This window comes from Oenanthe melanoleuca, chromosome 8, assembly GCF_029582105.1.
Source record: "Oenanthe melanoleuca isolate GR-GAL-2019-014 chromosome 8, OMel1.0, whole genome shotgun sequence".
NCBI classification, from domain to species: Eukaryota; Metazoa; Chordata; class Aves; order Passeriformes; family Muscicapidae; genus Oenanthe; species Oenanthe melanoleuca.
The window spans coordinates 1,171,517-1,195,618 of record NC_079342.1 but is presented as its reverse complement, the minus strand read 5'-3'; the positions used below and the strand labels follow the sequence as shown (position 1 = coordinate 1,195,618).

At 52.8% G+C, this 24,102-nt stretch overlaps 1 protein-coding gene across 13 annotated transcripts in view; it reads left to right on the top strand.

The window, feature by feature from the left end:
- SGIP1 (SH3GL interacting endocytic adaptor 1) overlaps positions 1-23,051 on the top strand; it is a 52,284-nt gene extending 29,233 nt beyond the window's left edge. For 5 of the 13 annotated variants that reach the window (XM_056498057.1, XM_056498068.1, XM_056498060.1 and 2 more), the window contains 10 exons: positions 1,772-1,893; positions 3,258-3,384; positions 6,372-6,431; positions 12,503-12,614; positions 16,158-16,313; positions 17,012-17,144; positions 17,429-17,631; positions 18,246-18,310; positions 19,916-20,080; positions 22,608-23,051. In XM_056498057.1, coding sequence (XP_056354032.1) covers positions 1,772-1,893; positions 3,258-3,384; positions 6,372-6,431; positions 12,503-12,614; positions 16,158-16,313; positions 17,012-17,144; positions 17,429-17,631; positions 18,246-18,310; positions 19,916-20,080; positions 22,608-22,630 — 1,166 coding nt within the window. In that variant the 3' untranslated portion in view covers positions 22,631-23,051. Of the gene's footprint in view, positions 1-1,771; positions 1,894-3,257; positions 3,385-4,799; positions 4,806-5,673; positions 5,734-6,371; positions 6,432-12,502; positions 12,615-16,157; positions 16,314-17,011; positions 17,145-17,428; positions 17,632-18,245; positions 18,311-19,915; positions 20,081-22,607 lie in introns of all 13 variants that reach the window. The other 8 variants (XM_056498070.1, XM_056498062.1, XM_056498067.1 and 5 more) reach the window with 4 other exon arrangements.
- The last annotated feature ends 1,051 nt before the right edge of the window (positions 23,052-24,102 follow it).

The following is a 24,102-nucleotide window of genomic DNA, read 5'->3' as shown; positions in this document are numbered from 1 at the left end:
GGAGTGCTGGGAAATCCCAGAAATGCTGGGAATCCTCCCAAAGCTGCAGCAGATCCAGCGGCTGTCCCGCTCCTCCCACCTCCCCAGGGCTCGTTTTTGGGATCTCCAGGATCTCCTCCTGCTGTCCCAGGCAGGGCTGGGGACCTGCTGGAGGGATCTCAGCTTGTTCCAAACCCCCTCCACACCCAGAATTCCAGCAGATTTCTGATTCCACTCTTGTTTCCACTTGCTGTCAGCTCCTGGTGGAGGAAATATCCATGCCCTGGGTGGAAGCCACCATCCACCAGGCTGTGGCTACCTGGTGGCCACAGAACCCCTCGGGAAGGCTCCATCAGAGGATAGTCCTGCAAGGTTATTTCCCCTCAGTGTTTCCTATTTTAGTCGGAAAAAATTCAGACTTTGGTTCCCAAATTAGGCTTTGAAATGAAGGTGGCTTGGATTTTGGAGCTGTGCAAAGGAATGTCTGGAATTCACTCCCTTTAAGCCAGGCCCTCTCTTGTCTGAGCCTGCTCTCCTTCACCTCTTCTTGTTTCTATAAATCCAGCCTTGATCTTTGATTAATCTGAGCTATCACCCAAAAAAACGTGGGAAGTTATTCTCTTGGAAGGGGGGAAATGATGGAGTCATCATCTCATGGTCTGGAAGTTCGTGGCAAACCCCGGGAGTGAGGTGTGAGCTCCTCCCTCCCGTTCCTGCTGCCACCCCTGCCTGTTCTGCCAGCTCCAGTTCTCGCTGGAATTCTCCCGGCAGGAATTCCTGTGTGTGGAGCCAAGCAGGCTCCTGGATCTCCCGTGCTGAAATTCCCATTTGATCCCAGAAATCCCCTTTTTGCAGCAGGGTCCGTGTGAGCCCTGAGATCATCAGCTCTTCTCTGGGAAACCTGGAACAGCAAATCCCAAACCCTTCCTCTTCCACCCTTCCCTTCTCTGCTGGGCCAGAGCTTTGCCCTGTGCTGAGCATCCCTAATCCCCCATCCTAAACTTGTCCTTTATTAATTAAGGACAGGTTTGAGTTGGTTAAATTAATAAATAGCAGGTTCAGGTTGCACAAATTAATAAAGAACAGATTTTGATTGGATATATTAATAAAGAACAGGTTCTGGTTGGATAAATTAATAAATAGCAAGTTTAGGTTGGATAAATTAATAAAGGACAAGTTTGGGTTGGATAAATCAATAAATGACACGCTGAGCATGCCCATATTGGCTGGCACAGCTCCCAGATTCACAGTTTTGAGCAGCCCCCGGCAGGAATCTCTGCACCATCCGCTCTGGGTGTCCCATCCCGGGCTCTGGATGTGCCACCCGGGCTCTGGGTGTCCCAGTCCGGGCTCTGGGTGTCCCATCCCGGGCTCTGGGTGTCCCACCCGGGCTCTGGGTGTCCCATCCCGGGCTCTGGGTGTCCCAGCCTGAGCTCTGGATGTCCCACCCCGGGCTCTGGATGTCCCACCCCGGGCTCTGGGTGTCCCACCCGGGCTCTGGATGTCCCACCCCGGGCTCTGGGTGTCCCATCCCGGGCTCTGGGTGTCCCATCCGGGGCTCTGGATGTCCCACCCGGGGCTCTGGATGTCCCACCCGGGCTCTGGGTGTCCCAGCCCGGGCTCTGGGTGTCCCAGCCCGGGCTCTGGATGTCCCACCCGGGCTCTGGGTGTCCCACCCGGGGCTCTGGGTGTCCCACCCGGGCTCTGGGTGTCCCACCCGGGCTCTGGATGTCCCAGCCCGGGCTCTGGGTGTCCCAGCCCGCGGGGCGCTCACAGCTCCCGTTCCTCGCAGGTTCCTCGTCCCCCGCCCGCCCCGGGACGCCGCTGGCCGCCTGTGCCACCCCGCCCCCGCCGCCGCCCCGACCCCCGTCCCGGCCCAAGCTGCCCCCGGGCAAACCCCCCGTGGGGGATGTGGTACGTGGGGACGGGCTGGGGGCGGCACGGGGCGCGGGTGGCGCTGCCAGGGTGGGATGGGACAGGGGGATGGGACAGGGACAGGGGGTGGCACTGCCAGGATGGGATGGGGCAGGGGGAGGAGAGTGGCACCAGCCTGGAATGGGACAGAGGGATGAGCCAGGAGTGGCACTGCCAGCCTGGAGTGGGACAGTGCCAGCCTGGAATAGGACAGGGGGAGGAGAGTGGCACTGCCAGCCTGGAATGGGACAGGGGGATGTGCCAGGGGTGGCACTGCCAGGATGGGATGGGACAGAGGGAGGAGAGTGGCAGTGCCAGGCTGGAATGGGACAGGGGGATGTGCCAGGGTTGTGAGGTGGCACTGCCAGGCTGGAATGGGACAGTGCCAGGGGTGAGGGGTGACATTGCCAGGCTGGAGTGGGACAGAGGGATGTGCCAGGGGTGGCACTGCCAGGCTGGAATGGGACAGAGGGACGTGCCAGGGGTGGCAGTGCCAGCCTGGAGTGGGGCAGTGCCAGGGCTGGGGCTGGCACTGCTGTGTGGGTACAAAACAACCCCCAAAGGATCCCTGAGGACCAGGGGGTCCCAGTGCCCAGCTGTGGGAATAAAGGATTTCTGAATGAAGAACTAATGCAGGAGTTGATTTATTGTTTATTTTATATTTTATTTCTGTTTTTTAGAATGATTGTTTACACGATTACATGATTTTATTTTGTTCACGTGTTTTGTTGGGATTTTGCAGGAAATATGATTGGTTATAGTTTGGTGCTTTACTGTTCATTTTCATTTTTTAAATTTTGATATTTTGTTTTCTAGGGGTTTTTTTTGTTTGTTTGTTTGTTTGTTTGTTTGTTTGTTTGTTTGTTTGGGTTTTTTGGGGTTTTTTTGGAGTTTTTTTTTGTTTTTTGTTTTTTTGGGTTTTTTGTTTTGTTTTGTTTTGGGGTTTTTTGGGTTTTTTGGGTTTTTTTGGTTTTTTAATCTAGCATAATTTATACTTTAGTAGTTCTGACGAATTTCAGAGCGTTTGCTAAGACTGAAAAACACCTAAAAACGGCTCTGCTGGTGCACCTGATATAAACGATGGCCTAAAATATTCAAATTCATTGCCCCACCCGGCCCATTCCCCCATCCCACGGCTGCTGCAGCTCCCACCCTGGGCGTGGATGGGCGAGAATCTCAACCCCCACCCCATTTAACGGGATAATTTATTTTCCCATCTCCGAGCTACAATTGCCATTAAACCCAATTCCTCCTCTGGCACACCAGCAGAGCAATGGGGAGGATCCGGGTGATTTTAATTCGTTTGCGAATAATTCCGCGCGGATTTTCCTTTAACTTGGTGTCGTTTTTCTGTTTCTCTGCAGTCCAGGCCTTTCAGCCCTCCCGTGCACTCCTCCAGCCCTCCTCCGATCGCGCCCCTGGCCCGCGCCGAGAGCACCTCCTCCATTTCTTCCACCAATTCCCTGAGCGCAGCCACCACTCCCACCGTCGGTAACCACGCGCAGCTCCGCTCTTCTTCCACCTTTCCTACGTCCTCCGATAATTCCTGAGGCCTTTTCACTCCCTAAATCTTTTTTTTTTTTTTTTTTTTTTTTTTTTGGGGTCGGATGTGTTAGTTGGTGTTTAAATGCCGGAAGGGATTTTAGGGGGTGATGCATCCAGGGAGGTTTTTTGCAGATGTTTGGTGGAAGTTAAGGGAATTGTAATGGAAAATGTGGTTCTGGGCTGTAAATTGGGGCAAAATCAGCTTTTTTTTTTAGCAGGGGATGCTTGTGCCTGGAGGGGGGGTGGGGCTGGAAGCCAGACCTTGGGATCCGGGAATATTTAATCTCTTGGAATGCCTTAAATTCACCCCGGCCCTTAAAGCAGAGCAGGAAAAGGGGTTTGGAGAAGCCCCTTCCCATCCCGTCCAGGGCAGAGCCGAGCGCTGCGGTTCCCTTTCGGAGGAGCGTCCTGGGGAAAGCGGGTTTGCTAAAACCCCGCCTGGGCCGAGACGGGGATGGGGAACCGAGTCTGGCCGGCAGCTCCAGCGCTGGTCCCCCCGCGCCATCCCCTTGTCCCCTCTGTCCCCTTGTCCCCTCTGTCCCCGCTGCCAGCTCTCCCTCCCCCATCCGCCCCCCGCTGCCGCCCCTCGCTCCCGCAGCTCCATCTCCTCCTCCTCTGTCTTTGTCCCGACCCTCGGGCGAGCCCAGCCCGGGGCAGCTCCGTGTCACCGCTGTCACCGCGGGGAGGGTGGCACCGCCCCCCAGGCTGCCTGCGGGGCGGGGAGGGGCCGGTGGCACCGGTGGCACCGATGGCACCGATGGCACCGATGGCACCGATGGCACCGATGGCACCGGTGGCACCGAGCCCTCCCCGTGGCTTCTGTCGGAGTCTCCGGCCGCGTCTCCGTCCTTTGTTGCTTCACTCTCGGGTGTCGCAGGTGCTCGTACCTGTTCTGGCTCTCGGTCACTGTCACAGCACCTCGCTGGGGAAATGTCACCTGGGCAGCCAGCCCCGAGTGTCCCCTGTGCCCGCGGGTGGCGCTGCCGGTGGCCTGGAGCCGGGCCGGAGGGAGCGGGGGCCGCAGGGACACGGCTTGGTGGAGGGGACAGGGACAGGGACAGGGACAGGGACAGGCAGGAGAGGGACAGGGACAGGCAGGAGAGGGACAGGGACAGGGACAGGCAGGAGAGGGACAGGGACAGGGACAAGGACAGCCAGGACACGGACAGGGACAAGAACAATGGCAGGCAGAACAGGGACAAGGACAGGGACAAGAACAGGGATAAGGACAGCCAGGACACGGACAGGGATAGCCAGGCTGGAGGCGGGGACAGAACATCCAGAAAATGTTTTATAAAATAAAGAGGAGCAAAGGGTGCTAAAAGTGTGCGGGGAAGGGCTTGAAAAGGTTTCAAAGAAAGTATCTCGTGGGCTGGGGGAGAAGTTGGGGTCCCACTCCCTCCATGGAGGTTTTCCTTCCAAAATCGGGGCTCTGGGGTCGCCCCTGACTGGGCAGCTCCAAATGGGGCAGCCAGGAGGAGCATCCCAGATTTTGTAGGTGTTGCACTTCCAGCTCCATGCGTGGATTGTGCTGAGTGGGAAAGGATCCACCACGGACACCCCAAAATCCCACCCCGGGCATCCCTGGGAGAGGTGTCCGAGCTCCTGGAGCTGCTCTGGCATTCCCTGGGGATCTGGGCAGTGCCCAGCACCCTCTGGATGAGGAAGTTTTCCTGCTGGCATCCAGCCCAGACCTTGGGGAAAGCCGGACGGGGCGCGGGCACAGCCGGGGGTGGGATCTGCGCTGGGAAAGCGACTCCTGGTCCCACCCGAAGGGGACACGGTGCCGGGTGAGCACCCAGGAAACCCACAGCAGGGGAGGAATTCCAGCTCCCAGAAGAGATGCGGGGCTGGGAGGTGTGCAGGGACAGAGCCAGGGACCCGGGGGGCTGGGACACCCCCATCCAGTCTGTCCCCACCATCTCCCGCTCCCCGCGGCAAAATCCGACGGAACCGGCCCGGGAGCGCGGGCGGGGCTGTCGCACTCGTGTCCCCCGTGCTGCTCTCTGTGCTTTCCTCGTTGCCTTCGTGTCAGTCCGGGCAGCTCCAGCCGAGCACGGAGCTCTTTGACCCGGTCTCGGTGTCCCCCCGTCATTTCTCTGTCTCTGCGTTGATACGAGTGCGCTGCTTGGTTTCACTTGGGATCCGTGTTTTCATTCTTTTTGTGTTCTTTTTTTTCTTTCTTTTTTTTAAATTTCTTTCCTTCCTTTGCGTTCCTTCTGCTTGTGTTATCAGAGGATGATGCTTTTGTTGCCAAACTGCCCGCGTTTGAACGGCGCAGTGAAACGCCGGCAGGTACTGTACTAGCAGGGAGTTTTCCAAGAATTCCGCCTCTGGAGCGGCCCCCACCGCTCGCAGCACCTTGCATGACAGTTTCTCAGTGACTCAAAGGACTCGGAGGTGGAAAAGTCGGCACCTCCCGAATTCCAAAAGGTTCATTTGGCAGCTGCGCCCCACTCACCCCCACCCTCGGCTCTCACGTCCCGAGCGGTTCCAGCGTGGGCTCTGGAGCTGGTTGTGCTGGGGAAGGGAAGACTCCAGCTAGGATCCGCTGCTGTGTGTGCGTGTGTCCGGCTCTCTGCCGAGTGTCGTGTCCTGAGGTGCGAGAGCAGCCCCGTGTCCCTGTCCCCGGGTGTCGCAGCATCCCGCCGGGAGTGCTGAGCAGAGCCCCGAGCAGGAGCGCATGAGCCGACAAACCTCTTCTACCGTGGGCAGAGCAAAGCCAGAGCTCCCTCCGGAGCAGAGCGACTCCTCCACCCGGCCTTCCATAGCTTTGCTTCCCGCTTGCTGTGTCCTGGCGGTGTCACCGCGCTGTCCCCGCAGCCTCGCCCCTCCCTTAGCGACACTAATGACCTGCTCTGTGACTCACACTGTGTCCTTCTCTCTCCCTCTCCTTGACCTTCCCCATCCCGCTTCAACTCCCGGCCATACAGAGAATGAACAGCCTTCCCTCGTTTGGTTTGACAGAGGAAAGTTTTATTTGACTTTCGAAGGTAAGTAGTGCAAAGCACGCCCGGTAACCACTCGCTCCCCTCGCTCTCTCGCTCCCGGGGTTCCCTTCCAGGCTCCATCCAATCCAGCTTTCCAGGCTCCATCCAATCCAGCTTTCCAGGCTCCATCCAATCCAGCTTCCCGTGAGGAATGCTATGGGCATCGCCGGTCGGATCGTTTTGATTCGGTTCGTGCCATTTGTCCCGCTGATCTCTTTTATCCATCTTTTATCTTTGATCTCCTAAAAAACAAAAAAACAAAACAAAACAAAAAAATCAAAACCAAAAAACCAAAACAGAAAATCCTTCCCAAGCAAAGCAAAAGCCCGGATGGATATTCGGAATATTGCCGGAGGGAGGTGGGACCCAGGGAGCGGAGCCGCTTGCACTGCCGAGGACCAGCCCGGGCTCCTCCCCGCTCTCCTGCTCGCTGCCCGGAGCTGCTGTGGGAATTCCAGCCCCGGGGAATCGGGTTCGCCGCCTCCTCCTCTGCTCCCATCCCGGGTTTGGGCAGGAAGGGCTCCGGGCTGTGCCAGGCTGTGCCAGGCTGTGCCAGGAGGAGGAGGTTCTGCGGCAGCCGGGAGGGAATCCTGTAAATCCCGGGAAGCTCCTGGAGATGTTGTGGTGCCTCAGGCAGAGCTGGGGGATGATCCTGGCACGGGCCAGCCTGGAGAATGGCCCCGTGTGTGATCCCAAAGTGTCCCCTCCTGCACTGGGGTGGCACAGCCTGGCTGGGGAGTGACCCAGGGTGGCACAGCCTGGCATGGGTGGCACAGGAGTGACCCAGGGTGGCACAGCCTGGCTGGGGAGTGACCCAGGGTGGCACAGCCTGGCATGGGTGGCACAGGAGTGACCCAGGGTGGCACTGACTGGCTGGGGAGCACAGGAGTGACCCAGGGTGGCACTGACTGGCTGGGAGTGACCCAGGGTGGCACAGCCTGGCCAGGGTGGCACAGGAGTGACCCAGGGTGGCACAGCCTGGCCGGGGTGGCACAGGAGTGACCCAGGGTGGCACTGACTGGCTGAGGAGCACAGGAGTGACCCAGGGTGGCACAGCCTGGCTGGGAGTGACCCAGGGTGGCACTGACTGGCTGGGGAGAGACCCAGAGTGGCACAGCCTGGCCAGGGTGGCACAGGAGTGACCCAGGGTGGCACAGCCTGGCTGGGGAGAGACCCAGGGTGGCACAACCTGGCTGAGGAGCACAGGAGTGACCCAGGGTGGCACTGACTGGCTGGGGAGAGACCCAGAGTGGCACAGCCTGGCCAGGGTGGCACAGGAGTGACCCAGGGTGGCACTGACTGGCTGGGGAGTGACCCAGGGTGGCACAACCTGGCTGAGGAGCACAGGAGTGACCCAGGATGGCACAGCCTGGCTGGGAGTGGGCCAGGGTGGCACAGGAGTGACCCAGGGTGGCAAAGGAGTGACCCCAGGGTGGCACTGACTGGCTGAGGAGTGACCCAGGGTGGCACAGCCTGGCATGGGCTGCTTGGGGTCACACAGAAACCCACCCTGGTGGCAGCAGCAGCACAAGGCAGGGATCAAGGTGCTGCCCAGGGGCTTTGGGACCTTCCTTCCCTCCTTCCTCAGCCCCAAGGTCCCCACTCTGCCAATTCCCACTTGGATGTCCCCACTCTGGTGGAGGAGCTGCTTCCCCCTGGAGCTGTTTCCAGCCCAAATCCCTGTTTGGGTTTCCTTCCTCAGGCTCTGGGAGGAGCTGGGGACAGCAGGGCCAGCAGGGACAGGAGGGACAGCAGGGACAGGAGGGACAGGAGGGACAGCAGGGCCAGGAGGGACAGGAGGGACAGCAGGGACAGCAGGGACAGCAGGGACAGGAGGGACAGCAGGGACAGGAGGGACAGCAGGGACAGGAGGGACAGGAGGGACAGCAGGGACAGCAGGGACACAAAGGGACAGCAGGGCCAGCAGGGCCAGCAGGGCCAGCAGGGCCAGCAGGGACAGGAGGGACAGCAGGGGACAGCAGGGACAGCAGGGACAGGAGGGACAGCAGGGACAGCAGGGACAGGAGGGACAGGAGGGACAGCAGGGACAGCAGGGACAGGAGGGACAGGGACAGCAGGGACAGCAGGGTCAGCAGTACAGGGACAGCAGGGACAGGGACAGGGACAGCAGGGACAGGAGGGACAGCAGTACAGGGACGACAGGGACAGCAGGGACAGCAGGGACAGCAGGGACAGGAGGGACAGCAGGGCCAGCAGGGCCAGCAGGGCCAGCAGGGACAGGAGGGACAGCAGGGACAGCAGGGACAGGAGGGACAGGAGGGACAGCAGGGACAGCAGGGACAGGAGGGACAGAGGGGACATGGAGGGGACAGCAGGGACAGGAGGGACAGGAGGGACAGCAGGGACAGCAGGGACAGGAGGGACAGGAGGGACACGAGGGACAGCAGGGACAGGAGGGACAGGAGGGACAGCAGGGACAGGAGGGACAGGAGGGACAGGAGGGACAGCAGGGACAGGAGGGACAGGAGGGACAGGAGGGACAGCAGGACAGCAGGGACAGGAGGGACAGGAGGGACAGCAGGGACAGCAGGGACAGCAGGGACAGCAGGGACAGCAGGACAGCAGGGACAGCAGGGACAGCAGGACAGCAGGGACAGCAGGGCCATCCCTCAGCAGGAATATCCCAGCTCCACATTCCCTCTTCTCTGTGCTCCCTCCCTGCCCCTCACTCAGCTCTGCTCATTTGGGGTTTTTCTTGTGCTCTGGGATCTGGACCTTGTGCTGGAATCCTTGGGTTGGTTCTGGTGGTGTGAATGGAGCTCAGGGTGGGTTATCCTGGGATTGCAGGAGCTCTGGGATCATCCCTCACCCCAGCCAGGAGCTGTCTCACCTCCTGGTTTGTCTCTAAATATTTAAAGCCCAACTTGAAAATAAAAAAAATAATGTGCAGAGAAGTGAGAGGAGATCTGCTGAGTTTGGCTTCTGGAATTCAGATGCCAGAAAGGAAACAATGGTTTCTGGAATTTCTTTTTAATTGATGATTTTCTGGATCCAGAAATGATTATTTCTGGATTTGGGTGGTTTGTTTTGTTTTTTTTTGTGGCAAGATCCAAGTGCTTGATGGACACAGGGCAGTTTGTCCCTGTGTGGAAGGAGATGTGCTGATGTTGTTGGTGCTCTGGGATCCCTCCACAGCTGCATTTTCCACCTTTTGTAGGGAAAAATAAAGCAAATTCAGCTGCTCTGCTGCTTATGGCTGGATCCAAGTCTCCATAAAGTGGGTTTATATTTTTTTCTCTGTTATTATCAGGTCATTCATGCAAATGAAATGTTTGTAAAAATGACTTTTGAAGCAGGAGCTGAAAAGGCAGGTTTGGGCTGGAGTTGTTCCACAGCAGCTGGATTTGTCTCTCAGGTTTCTGGACAATAATTCCAATGCTTAAAATAATTTATACTTTTATTTTTTAGTGAAAAAACTGAGCACGAAAATTAATTTATTCTCTTAACCATGAAGAGGAGGATTTATGGATGTCCCTGCATGTCCCCTCAGTGGTGATATTTTGGGGTTGGGGAGCTGCCTGTGGCCTCACCTGGAAGTGTGGCTGTTCTCCAGTGGGAATTCCACCAGGAATCCCTGGGGATATCCTGGGCTCAACAGCAGGAGGCTCTGGGCTAATTAATTGGGTGTAATTAACGTGGCTGAGGTGTCCCAGCTGCCCACCCAGGACAGAGCTGCTCCCAGATGGATCCAGCTGGAATCTCTGGCTCCCCTGAGCCTCCCCAGGTGTGTGACCCAGAGGGACACGTGTGGCTGCAGCAGCTTTTCACACTTTTATTCTGGAAAATCCCTCATCTGTGCCCTGGGAAAGAGAATTTGGGATTTCTCCATTAACCCATGGGAGGTGTGAGGATTCCTCCTCGTTGGTGGAACCACCATTTCTCCCATCACTGTACCCAAAATTAGGGAGTAATTCAGCACTGCTCCCTGTGGGAGATGCTGCAAATCCCAATTTCCTGCTCCCAAATCCCTGTTATTCCCAGGGGCAGCAATGGGGAGCAGCAGAGAAAAAAGGGAAGGATTATTTTTGAGGATGGCCCAAGCAGGAGAGCTCACAGGGAACGTGACATGTTTTCTTCCCCCTTATCTGCTGTGGAAGTGCTGCCCTTCCTGGGGCTGGTGCTGGAATTCCTGTGGATTTGGAATTGTTATGGATTTGGAATTTTCATGGCATTGGAGTTCCTACAGCTTTGGAATTCCTATGGATTTGGAATTCCTATGGCTTTGGGATACCTATGGGTTTGGAATTTTTATGGCATTGGAGTTCCTACAGCTTTGGAATTTTTGTGGCTTTGGAATTCCTACAGCTTTGGAATACCTATGGGTTTGGATTTGTTATGGATTAGGAATTGCTATGGCTTTGGAGTTCCTATGGATTTGGAATTTTTGTGGCATTGGAGTTCCTAGAGCTTTGGAATTCCTATGGATTTGGATTTGTTATGGATTTGGAATTTTTATGGCTTTGAAGTTCCTACAGCTTTAGAATACCTATGGATTTGGAATTGCTATGGATTTGGGATTCCTATGGATTTGGAATTCCTATGGATTTGGAATTCCTATGGATTTAGAATTCCTATGGTTTTGGAATTTTTGTGGCTTTGGAATTCCTACAGCTTTGGAATTCCTACGGATTTGGAATTCCTACGGATTTGGAATTCCTATGGTTTTGGAATTCCTACAGCTTTGGAATTCCAATGGCTTTGGAATTGCTATGGCTTTGGAGTTCCTATGGTTTTGGAATTTTGATGGATTTGGAATTTTTATGGCTTGGGAATTCCTATGGATTTGGAGTTCCTACAGCTTTGGAATACATATGGATTTGCAATTCCTATGGTTTTGGAATTTTGATGGTTTTGGAGTTCCTATGGTTTGGAATTCCTACAGCTTTACCTCTGAGCAAAGCCCAGGCTGGATCCATCCCCTTTCCACCCTCCTGGCAGTGATGGAGTGAGGGGGTTCCTGGATAAGCTGCCCCTCTGGAATCCTTTGCTGATCTTTTTTTATCCTGTTTGGGGCAAAATAATCCTCATAGTAACGCTTCAGCTCATAATAATGCTAATGTGGTATTAAAGAAATGGTGCAGTCAGGAAACAGATGAGGCTGAAGGGCAGTGCCAGGGCTGGGAGTGACCTCCCCAGGATTTTTTGGGTGCCTGTGGGATCATCACCTTGGCTATCTGGGCTGATCTTTGGATATTTTCCACGGGGAAGAGGTGAGGGCTCGGCTGTGCCAGCCCTGGGTGGTGGGCACTGGACTTGTGGTCCCCCAGAGGGTTTCCAGCACTCCTGGAGTCACTTGCAGTGACAATTTCATCCTCAAATGTCTTTTGGAAACAATTCCTGGCCAGCAAAGGGAAAGCTGGGTGTGATCCTGCAGGGCTGAGTTATTTCAGAGCCTGGCAAGTGTCCATGGATGCACAGCACCACTGAAGCAAATTTCTCTCTTTATTCAAACTGTGGAATCCTAGAAAGGTTTGGTTTGGAAAGAACCTTAAATCTCAGCTTGTTGCAGCTTCCATACCCCAGGTGGCTCCTGCCCAGCCTGGCCTTGGACCCTTCCAGGGGCAGCCACAGCTGCTCTGGACAAGCAGTGCCTCTGCTTTTCCAGGTTTCCTGTTGGTTTTTTTTTTAAAAAAACCTGAAAACCGAGGGTTTTGTGGAGCGAGTGGGGCGTGGAGGATGCTCCAGAGGGCAGGAGAGGAGGGCAGAGCGTGCTGGGGATTGCAGGAGCCCCCTCAGCTGGCGTGGGGACACTGCCACCACCGGTGGTGACACAACAAACCCCCCCAGCCCCTCTTGGGGGCAAAAAACACCCAAAAAAAAAAAAAAAAAAAAAGCAACTGCAAAAACTGTCATGCAAAGCCTGCCCCGTGGCAGCCCCGCATGCTGCTCCTGCCACCTCCATCCTTTCTCTGCTTGCTTTGGCAGCGGCTGGGAGGGGGGCAGAGATCATCCTCCAAAATCCTCATCCAAACCTGGGGGGGGGTTTTTTTTTTGGCAGGGTGAGCTGGCAGGGCTGGGGCAGGTGCCAAGGGGGGCTGTTTGCTCTGTTGCAGGCTCGTCTCGAGGGCCCAGCCCCCTGACCATGGGGGCTCAGGACACTCTGCCCGTGGCCGCCGCCTTCACCGAAACCGTCAACGCCTACTTCAAAGGGGCTGACCCCAGCAAGTAGGTGCTGGGCCCCGGATTTTGGGGGGTCCCTGGCAGGGGTTTTGGGGTGGGGATGGCTAGAGATGTGCTGAGGAGGATGGAGGTCTAATGTCCTGGTTTGGAGAACAAGTGTCTTCCAATAAAGGCTCTTTGAAATGGAGAATGTAACCCCCTCCCTCCAAATTATAATTTTGAAATTAAGGGGCTCTCAGGCAAAGATATAACAGTTCTTTACTAGGACAATTAAACTAGCAATGCAGTATTACACAGAACAATCCCAGCCCTGCCAGAGTCAGAATCCAAGCTGACACCCGTCAGTCAGTCAGGGTGTTGGCACAGTCCCATTCAATGGTGGCTGCATCCTCCTGCAGGGGCAGATGTGGTTCAGCTGGAGCAGTGCTCCTGGAGAAGGTGCAGTTTCCTCTGAAGCTCCAGGGATGATGTGCAAAGGTCTGGTTTTCCTCTGGAATCCAGTGGGAAGAAGGTGCCTTGGTGTCCCAAATGTCAGTTTTTATCTGGGTAGGAAAGGCTTGGCTGCTCCCCTGGCTGGAGCATCTCCCATGGGATGATGGAATTTTATCAGTCATGCCCTGGGACTCACTGGCCATGAACAGGAGATATCTCCTGGAGGGAGGATGGGCTGTGGGAAGATAAAGATGATTGCCCAGCTGGTTTAAAGATGGCCCATTAACAGGAGATATCTCCCACAGAGATAAGGTTTAACAGATGGGGACAGAATTCACATTTCTGTCACATCCTGTACTGCAACCCAAGACAAGCAGAAAAATCTTTGAATGCAAAATCTGAAGAAGGAATAGAAATGAAAGTAAGTTTTGATATAGAATTGCTGAGCCAGTCTTACTGGATAACTAAGAAATCATAATTAGTATGGGAGTTTTTATGGTTTTTATGGCTCAGAGCAAAGGATAAACCCACCCCAAAGAGAAGATGTTTTTACCAAGGTAAATGATTCTACAGGCAAACAAGAAAGTGGAATGTTGCAAGTAGAAAAAACATCTCAGAATTTTCCACAGCAGGAAAACTGAAAAACAACTTTTAGCCTAAACTGTGGCACACCAACTTTTTGTGATTGGAGAATAGTACCATGGATATGGAAATGTTAGTAGTTATGATAGGTTATAGGTAATAGTCAAAGTATTGATTGGTTGTTATGTGTTAAAAGTAAATAATGCATTTTAACCAGAACTAGAGTGGCTTCAGACAAACCCACACTGGGCTCTGTCACCCACAACCCATGAATTGCTGTATCCTCTGGACAGAATAAACAGCATTTTAAATAATAAATAAATTGCTGTATTATCTGGATAGAATAAACAGCATTTTAAATAATAAATAAATTGCTGTGTTATCTGGATACAATAACCAGCATTTTAAATAATAAATAAATTGCTGTGTTATCTGGATACAATAAACAGCATTTAAAGAGACACCTGGAGTCCCCACATCCCTCTTTTGGCTCTTACGGAGCTGGAACAGAGGCCAGACAGAGTTAAGGAGAGTAAAATGGAATTTATTGAGGGTCCTTCTAAGGCAGTCCCAGTGCTGAAGTCGTGGCCCTGCCCTGATGGCTCCAGGATGGAATCAGAAGAGAATTTGGTCAGGAGATCTCACATTTTAATAGGTTTTAATTCATTTGCATACAGAAATCAGCTGTCCAATTAACAGCCTCAGATCATGAAGTTTCATCCTCCTTGCTTGCCCACCCTCCTCTTTTCACATTGTTCATGCTCAGGGCCTGAAGTTTGAAGAGATTGTCCTTGGAATAGAATAGAATAGAATAGAATAGAATAGAATAGAATAGAATAGAATAGAATAGAATAGAATAGAATAGAATAGAATAGAATAGAATAGAATAGAATAGAATAGAATAGAATAGAATAGAATAGAATAGAATAGAATAGAATAGAATAGAATAGAATAGAATAGAATAGAAATAGAATAGTTTTGTCTTCACCACTTCTGAAAAGTTCCTAGGAACCTTTAATATGAAACTAAAAGCTGCACCCCCAAGCAGAACAGAAAAAACTTAAAAGTTAAAGCATCAATTTCCCCCTGGAGTTCTGGAGAGGGTTTGTGGGACAGGAGGTGCACACCTGGGGTGTGCAGGGGCAGGGCAGTGCTGAGATGCTTCATCCAAAAATGTTCCTGCAGTGGGGAAGGAGGTGAGGGAGCAGCCCAGGGAGGTGCCAGGGGGCTGCAGCCCAAACCAGGATGGAATTCCAACAGAAACTGGGAGGGTGATGTTGGAACCCAATACCAGGAGCTGTAAGGAATGTTTTAACCCTTCCCTCTGTCCCTATCCTATTGCAGAAAGCCAAATTCCTCTCCCTGACCCTTTCCTAGAAAAGAGCATTATCTGAGATCCTCTTTTGCCCTGGGAAATAAACCACTAAATAAACCACGAAATAAGCCACAAAATAAGCCACAAAATAAACCACAAAATAAACCACAAAATAAACCATGAAATAAACCACAAAATAAACCACAAAATAAACCACGAAATAAACCACGAAATAAAATGGAAATAGTAAATAACAAATAATAAAATGGTGATAGTAATTTTTGACTTTGAGGTTCAAAAGCAGCCATGTGAAGGTTTAGGGCCTCTTCTTTTGTTTAGATGATGCCAAGTGCCCCAAATGCCAAAGAACCAACAGACATCCTGTTCCAAGGATGGCAGAAAAAAGATAAGGTTTATAGATCAGAAAGCCATGAAACATGGTCATTTAGTGATTTCTTTTTTTATAGATCAGAAAGCCATGAAACATGGTCATTTAGTGATTTCTATAAGTTGCATGCAAATATTAAGAAATTAGTGTGATGTTGTAATTCAATATTCAGAGGTAAGGAATGCTCAACCCTTCCTTTTGGCAGAAAGCCAATCCCCCAATCCCCCTTTTCCTAGAAAAGACCATTATCTGAGCTCTTCTTCCTGGGAGCACCATGGAATAAACAAGGAGCTTTGAGAAAGGCAAAGAGCCTCTTTGGGATCCTTTGTTTCTCACTCCCTCCTAGAGATTAATAAATAGCTGGGAGGGGGTTGCAGTGAATCAAGCTACGTCAGGGAAGGTACAGGTTGGATGTTAGGAAGAAATTTTTCACCAAAAGAATAATAAAGTACTGGAATGCTCTCCCAGAGAGGTGGTGGAATCACCATCTCTGGATGTGTTTAAGAAAAGGCTGGACATGGCACTTGGTGCTATAGTCTGGACTCTGAGCTGAGGTGTTAGGACAGAGGTTGGACTGGATGATCTTGGAGGTCTCTTCCAACCTCATTATTCTGTGATTCTGTGATTCTTAGTATATTGTATAAAACTGGTTAATGGAAATGAAAATATCCATCATAAGGAAATACTTATTGTGCTGCAAACAAAAATTTGCTCTCTTACACTTCTCACGCTCCCTTTACCCTCCTCTATTCTCTCAACTCCCTCTCACACTCTGCCCCTCACTCACCCACGCCCTAACAATAAATGTCAGGATGCAGAGATGCCCAGGCAGCAGTAACCCCCAGGCTGTGCTCCCCCTGTGCTGCTGCAGGTGCATCGTGAAGATCACGGGGGAGATGGTGCTGTCCTTCCCGGCGGGCATCACCCGCCACTTCGCCAGCAACCCCGCGCCGGCCGCGCTCACCTTCCGCGTGCTCAACTTCCACCGCCTGGAGCACGTCCTGCCCAACCCCCAGCTGCTCTGCTGGTGAGCCCTCCCCACCCCAGCTGCCTCCCAGGGCACGGCAGGGCTCCAGGGAAATGGGTTTCGGCAGGAATATGTGGCCTGAAGGGCTGGTTTTGGGAATGGGGCTCTCAGATTTTTAAATATTTGGTAAAATCCCACTGCGGGTTGGGGTTGATGGGTTATCAGGGTTGGGCAGGGACACATTGCACTGTGCCAGGTTGTCCAGCCTGGTCTAGGACAATTCCAGGGATCCAGGGGCAGCACAGCTGGTCTGGGAATTCCTGCCCAGTATCCCACCCAGCCCTGTCCTCTGGGAATCCATTCCCTGTGTCCTGTGCCCCCATCCCTTGTCCCCAGCCCCTCTCCAGCTCTCCTGCAGCCCCTCCGGGCCCTGCCAGGGGCTCTGAGCTCTCCCTGGATCCTTCTCCTCTCTCCCAGCCTGGCTCCAGAGGGGCTCCAGCCCTGCAGCAGCCCCAGAGTCTCCTCTGGGCTCTCTCCAGCAGCTCCAGGTGCTGCTGATGTTGTTCCCCAGCCCCACCTGAGAGGGGCAGAGGGGCAGAATCCCCAATTCCTGCTGCCCACACTGGGGGATCAGCCCAGGACTGGGGGATTCTGCACCTGGAGCTGTGTGGGAGGCAGCCAGAATTCCTCTGGAGGGGGATTGATGCAGTCCCTGTGCCCAGGCAGGTTACCCAAGGGGTTCATTCTCCTCTGTGCAGTGACAACGTGCAGAGCGACTCCAACTCCAAGGAGTTCTGGGTCAACATGCCAAATCTGATGACTCACCTAAAGAAGGTATCGGAACAGAAACCTCAAGCCACCTATTACAATGTGGATATGCTCAAATACCAGGTAGGGGTTTTTTTAAATGAGATAAAACCGTGCCAAAAAAAAAAAAAAATAAAAAAATAAGTGTGCTGGTTAAAAAATGGTGTTTCCCTAGTGCAGAGTGGATTAGTGTGAGGTGGGGGATGTTGTCCCACTGTCCCTTCTGTGTGGCACTGCCCTGTCTGGCTTCAAGCCCAGCTGTAAATTCAGGGGGAGTTCAAGGCCTTCCCTCCCACCGCGCTGCCCGCGTCGGGGACTTCCCCCTTCAGCCCTACGGAAACTAAATGTTTTTTCTGTCATTTTGGAAGGTGTCTGCCCAGGGTATTCAGTCTACTCCATTAAACCTTGCAGTGAGCTGGCGCTGTGACCCTGCAAGCACTGACCTGCGCATCGACTACAAATACAACCCCGAGGCCATGACCGCGCCCGTGGCTCTCAACAACGTCCAGTTCCTCGTCCCTGTCGACGGAGGAGTCACCAAACTCCAAGCTGTGCTTCCTCCTGCTGTCTGGTAGGGATTGCTCGTCCAGGCATCCTGGGATTCCCACCCTGCTGCAGCAGGAAAACGTTGATTTTCTCCCGTTGGAGGAGGAAATGCTTAGCCCAGCTCCGATTCCGTTTTTCTTGTTGTTCCTGGGAGAAAATGGGCAGAGATGGAGGGATAGGTGCAGGCAGCACTTTTTGTGTGTGTGTTTTGGCTGCTTTGTCCTGGGTTTAGAGGGGTCACAGCCCTGCGTCCCTGGAATGTCCAAGGTCGGGTTGGACAATGCTTGGAGCAGACTGGGACAGTGGAAAGTTTGGAAAAGATTGGAAGAGTTTTAAGGTCCTTTCCAACCCAAGCAGTCTGGGATTCCATGGAAAGATGCATGGCTGTCATGTCTCTTGCTCACTGCTCACCTGCAATCCTCATAACAATCATACAATTAATTTGTTTGGAAAAGCCTTCTAAGATTATCAAATCCACCCATGAACTGTGAAACCCAGCTCCAAGCTCCCAGAACTGCTGCTCCAGAAAGCAGCACCAGAGCAGTTTCCCCCCCTCTCCCCCAGCCTTTACCAAAATTCAGATTACTCCCCAGCAGTTTCTCAGTTCCTACAGAAACGCTCTTCTCCGTGTGTTTGCAGGAATGCTGAACAGCAAAGGATATTGTGGAAGATCCCTGACATCTCCCAGAAGTCAGAAAATGGAGGTAATCCTGCAGAAATGCACGTCCTTCCCTCAGAATCCCTCCCTCAAACCCTGACCCGCTGATGGTGCCAGCACTCAAGCCCAGACACTCAGATTCCTGCTGGGGCTTGCTGGGGACAAAGCTATTTAATTTTGGAGCTTAAAAAGCAGGGCTGTGTGCCACCAGCACTGCTGTGCCAGCCTCCCTGGCATCCTGAGGGGCATCCACACATGGGATGGGCTGGTTTGCCAGGTTTTGGAGGCTGAGGCCCCTCCTGCATCCCAGCTGGGAGGATTGCTGTCTCCCACCAGAGGTTTTCAGTTCCTAACAGCTTCCAAAGCTTTTGGTAAAGAGTTTTAAACTGAAGTGAAGTTTTAATTCGAGGTAGAAGTTGTTTGTGTTGAGGTTTTGGTCGTGTACTGGGATGTGTGGAAATGAGGATGAGGGGGTTTGGGTTGGCTCTGCCCCATGCTGGGGATGCTGCGGGGTTGTGGCTCTTTGCACATCCCCTGTGGGTACCAAAAAGATTCCGTGCTCCCCTCTGTGCTGAGCAGGGTCTCTTTGGGGTTTCATTGCAGGTGTGGGGTCAGACCCTGCCATATCTCTTTGCACATCCCCTTGTGGGTACCAGAAACACTCCAGGTTCCCCTCTGTGCTCACCAGCTCTCTCTGGGGTCTCTCTGCAGGTGTGGGGTCGGACCCTGCCATCCCCTGTGGGTACCAGAAACACTCCAGGTTCCCCTCTGTGCTCAGCAGGGTCTGTTTGGGGTTTCTCTCCTGGTGTGGGGTCAGACCCCACCGTATCTCTTTGCACATCCCCTTGTGGGTACCAAAAATTCTCCAGGTTCCCCTCCATTCTCACCAGGCTCTCTCTGGGGTCTCTCTGCAGGAGTGGGGTCAGACCCTTCTAAATCTTGTGGGTACCAGAAACTCTCTGGGTTTCCCTCCATTCTCAACAGGGGTTTCTCTCCAGTTTCTCTCTGTGTTTCTTGGCACATCCCCTGTGGGTACCAGGAACACTCCAGTTTCCCCTCCATCCTGACAGTCTCTCCCTGTCTCCCTGCAGGCGTGGGGTCAGACCCCAAAAATCCCCTTTGGGAACCAGAATCACTCTGGGCTCCCCTCCATTCTCACCAGGCTCTCTCTGGGGTCTCTCTGCAGCAGTGGGGTCAGACCCCAGCAGTCCCCAGTGGGTACCAGAGTCACTCCAGTTTCCCCTGCATGCTGACAGTCTCTGGCTCCCTGCAGCAGTGGGGTCAGACCCTGCTATCCCCAGTGGGTACCAGGATCACTCCAGTTTCCCCTCCATTCTCACCAGTCTCTCTCTGGCTCTCTCTGCAGGCTTGGGGTCAGACCCCAAAAATCCCCTGTGGGAACCAGAATCACTCTGGGCTCCCCTCCATTCTCACCAGGCTCTCTCTGGGGTCTCTCTGCAGCAGTGGGGTCAGACCCCAGCAGTCCCCAGTGGGTACCAGAGTCACTCCAGGCCTCTCTCCATGCTGACTGTCCCTGTCTCCCCGCAGGCGTGGGGTCAGACCCCACTGTGTCTCTTTGCACATCCCCAGTGGGTTCCAGGATCACTGCAGTTTCCCCTCCATTCTCACCATCTCTCCCGTCTCCCCGCAGGCGTGGGCTCGCTGCTGGCGCGGTTCCAGCTGGCAGAGGGGCCGAGCTCCCCAGCCCCGCTGGCCGTGCAGTTCACCAGCGAGGGCAGCACCCTGTCCAGCTGTGACATCGAGCTGGTGGGCGCCGGCTACCGCTTCTCGCTCGTCAAGAAGAGGTTTGCAGCAGGTGGGTGATGGGGCAGGCTGTGTGTGTGTGTGTGTGTGTGTGTGTGTGTGTCTGTGTGTCTGTGTGTCTGTGTGTCTGTGTGTCTGTGTGTCTGTGTGTCTGTGTGTCTGTGTGTGTCTCTGTGTGTGTGTGTCTGTGTGTCTGTGTGTCTGTGTGTCTGTGTGTCTGTGTGTCTGTGTGTGTCTCTGTGTGTGTGTGTGTGTGTGTGTGTGTGTGTGTGTGTGTGTGTGTGTGTGTCTCTGTGTGTGTGTCTGTGTGCCTGCAGGGCTGTGTGTGTGTGTGTGTGTCTCTGTGTGTGTGTCTGTGTGCCTGCAGGGCTGTGTGTGTGTGTGTGTGTGTGTGTGTGTCTGTGTGCCTGCAGGGCTGTGCTGTGTGTGGGTGTGGGTGTGGGTGTGTGTGTGTCTGTGTGTCTGTGTGTGTGTGTGTGTGTGTGTGTGTGCGTGTGTGTGTGTGTGTGTGTGTCTCTGTGTGTGTGTCTGTGTGCCTGCAGGGCTGTGTGTGTGGGTGTGTGTGTGTCTGTGTGTCTGTGTGTGTGTGTGTGTGTGTGTGTGTGCGTGCCTGCAGGGCTGTGTGTGTGTGTGTGTGGGTGTGTGCAGGGCTGTGCTCTGTGTGTGTGTGGGTGTGGGTGTGTGTGTGTGTCTCTGTGTGTGTGTGTGTGTGCCTGCAGGGCTGTGCTCTGTGTGTGTGTGTGTGTGTCTGTGTGCCTGCAGGGCTGTGCTGTGGGTGTGTGTGTATGTGTGTGGGTGTGTGTGTGTGTGTGCAGGGCTGTGCTGTGTGTGTGTGTGTGTGTCTGTGTGTGTGTGTGTGTGTGCCTGCAGGTGTGCTCTGTGTGTGTGTATGTGTGTGTGTGTGTATGTTTATCTGAGTGTCTGTGTGTGGGGGTGGGTGTGTGTGTGTCTGTGTGTGTCTCTGTGTGTGTGTGTGTGTGTGTGTGTGTGGGTGTGTGTCTGTGTGTGTGTCTGTGTGTGTGGGTGTCTGTGTCTGTGTGCCTGCAGGGCTGTGCTCTGTGTGTGTGTGTGTGTGTGTGTGTGTGTGTGTGTGTGTGTGTGTGTGTGTGTGTGTGTGTGTGTGTGCCTGCAGGGCTGCTGGGGCTGCATTGGGGCTGCATTGGTGCTGCACTGGTGCTGCACTGGTGCTGCATTTTGGGTATGCATTAGTGCTGCAGTGGTGCTACACTGGTGCTGCATTTGTGCTGCATTGGTGCTGCATTGGTGCTGAATTGGGGCTGCACTGCTGGTGCATCTGGGCTGCATCGGGGCTGCTCTGGTGCTGCACTGGTGCTGCACTGGTGCTGCATTTTGGGTATGCATTAGTGCTGCAGTGGTGCTACACTGGTGCTGCATTTGTGCTGCATTGGTGCTGCATTGGTGCTGAATTGGGGCTGCACTGCTGGTGCATCTGGGCTGCATCGGGGCTGCTCTGGTGCTGCACTGGTGCTGCACTGGGGCTGCACTGGTGCCCCAGCCCGGCAGGGTGGGGCAGCAGCTCCTGCTCATGCAGTAAATCTGCTGCCATCACCTGCCGTGGGTTTCGTGGCTCGTTCCTGCTCCTGTGAGAGGTGAGGGCTGGGAGCTCCAGGCATCTCCAGAAACAGATTTTGTCTCGTTGCTCTGGAGAATAACGAGGATTTTTCCTTGTGGATTTTTTCCTCTTGGATTTTTTCCTCGTGGATTTTTCCTCGTGGATTTTTTCCTCATGTTCATTGCTGCAAAGAATAATAAGGATTTTTCTTCGTGCTCATTGCTGCAGAGAAAAATGAGGATATTTCCTTGTGGATTTTTCCTCGTGTTCATTCCTGCAGAGAATAAGAATTGTGAGAATTTTTCCTCTTGGATTTTTTCCTCATGTTTGTTGCTGCAAAGAATAATGAGGATTTTCCCTCGTGTTCATTCCTGCAGAGAATAACGAGGATTTTTTTCCTTGTGGATTTTCCTCTTGGATTTTTTCCTCTTGGATTTTTTCCTCGTGGATTTTTCCTCGTGGATTTTTTCCTCATGTTCATTGCTGCAAAGAATCATGAGGATTTTTCCTCACATTCATTCCTGCAAAGAATGAGGGTTTTTCCTTGTGGATTTTTCCTCATGCTCATTGCTGCAGAGAATGAGGATTTTTGCTCGTGGATTTTTGCTCGTGTTTTTTTTTCCTCTTGGATTTTTTCCTCATGTTCATTGCTGCAAAGAATCATGAGGATTTTTCCTTGTGTTTATTCCTGCAGAGAAAAACGAGGATTTTTTTCCTCTTGGATTTTTTCCTCGAGGATTTTTCCTCGTGGATTTTTTCCTCATGTTCGTTGCTGCAAAGAATAATAAGGATTTTTCCTTGTGGATTTTTCCTTGTGGATTTTTCCTCGTGCTCATTCCTGCAGAGAATAAGAACAACGAGGATTTTTCCTCGTGGATTTTTCCTCATGCTCACTGCTGAAGGACACAGATCTTCCCATGGGCTGCAGGGCTGGTGGAGTTGGGCAAAACCTCCTGGGAATCAGGGCAGCTCCCTCCCCCCAGCTGATTTCTGATCCTGTTTCTAGGTAAATATTTGGCAGATAACTGATGGAAGCTCCTGCAAGTCTATGGAAAATACCCAAGGACTGCTGTGTGTGGAACGGGTTTTAATTACAGTTTAAGGAAAATGAACTAAATCCTGCACTTGGGACATTTCTGTTGGAAGTGTTGACAACTTTCAGCATTTTTTTTTTTTTCCTTGGAAAACACCGTCTTGACCAGTCCTCCAGTATTTACTTCTAGATGTAACATTGTTAATGGTTTTAAAATGTAATTATTGTATTTGTAAATTGTACTCATTCCAGTAAGGCTGTATTTTGGCAGTTAGACTCTTGAGTTTTAGCATTCTACCATTCATGAAATGGATGTAATTTCAACTGTGGTATATAAATCTAATAGTAGTACTGTTGAATGGCACAATGCTTACAGAGGTAGATTGCATTTTGTCAATATATACAATTTAAATACGATTCTGGTAGCTGTTCTGGAGGGGGTGCCTCAGCAAAAGACAGTTCAGTAGAGCCCACAGGCTGATTTAATTTTCCTTCAGTCCTCAGTACGTCTCACAGCAATCAATTAAAAGCTCAAACCAGGTTTAGCTGGTTTAACTCCAGGAAAATATTGCTGGAAAGCTGGAGGTTCCTAGGATGCTGTCCCAGGAAGAAAATCTCACTTCTTCAAGGAGTATTTACTCCAAATGTCCAGCTCCTTGTTCTCTAACAGCTGCTGGAGCCCCAGCAGCCCTTCCCTGCCCCTTGCCCGTGTTTTTGCAGGGATTCAGGTGAGGAATGGGCAGCAAAGAGGCTGGGTGGTCACTCTGAGCTCACCACGGCACAAAATGTCATTTTGGGTTCAAGGGTGAGTTTTTTCCAGATGTTTGCTTGCTTTTATGTTGCTTTGCTGGCTTTTTTTCTGCCTTCCCCCCCCCCCCCATTTTTGGAAGCTCTACGGGTTTAAAAAAGGCTTTAAGGAATTGCAGCCACACCTGCTTCTCTGTTTTAGCACTCAGGCTAAATGTGTGTGGAAAAGCAGAATTCCCCAGGGAGCAGGAGCAGCACGGGGGGTGTTGAGCAGTCAGGGCAGGAGCATTGGGAGCAGCAGGGATGGGAAAACACATGGAAGTGATAAACTGGGGAGTGGGACAGAATCTTATCCCTCTGTGTTTTCCCACTGTGTGCTGCTCATTCCCCTGGGTCTCAGCCTCATCCTGCTCCTGGCAGTGCCACCAGAGCGTTGGTGGCACCCACAGTGCCAGGCTGAGCTCGTTGAACAGGAGAATTCGGGAATATTGGGAGTGAAAAATGAAGGAATCTTTGTGAAAGGAAACGCAGATGCACTGAGGAGGAGCACAGCAGCATTCACTGGGCGGTGCTGGGATTTTGGGATGTGGGAGGTGGGAAAAATGTGGGTTTTACAAGTGCTGCCAGGATTAGGGTGGTGCATTTGCATTGGAAAACAGCCTGGGCGTGTTGGGAAGTGCTTGGTGCAGGAGAACAGAGATCTGTGCCCGTCTTCAAAGAA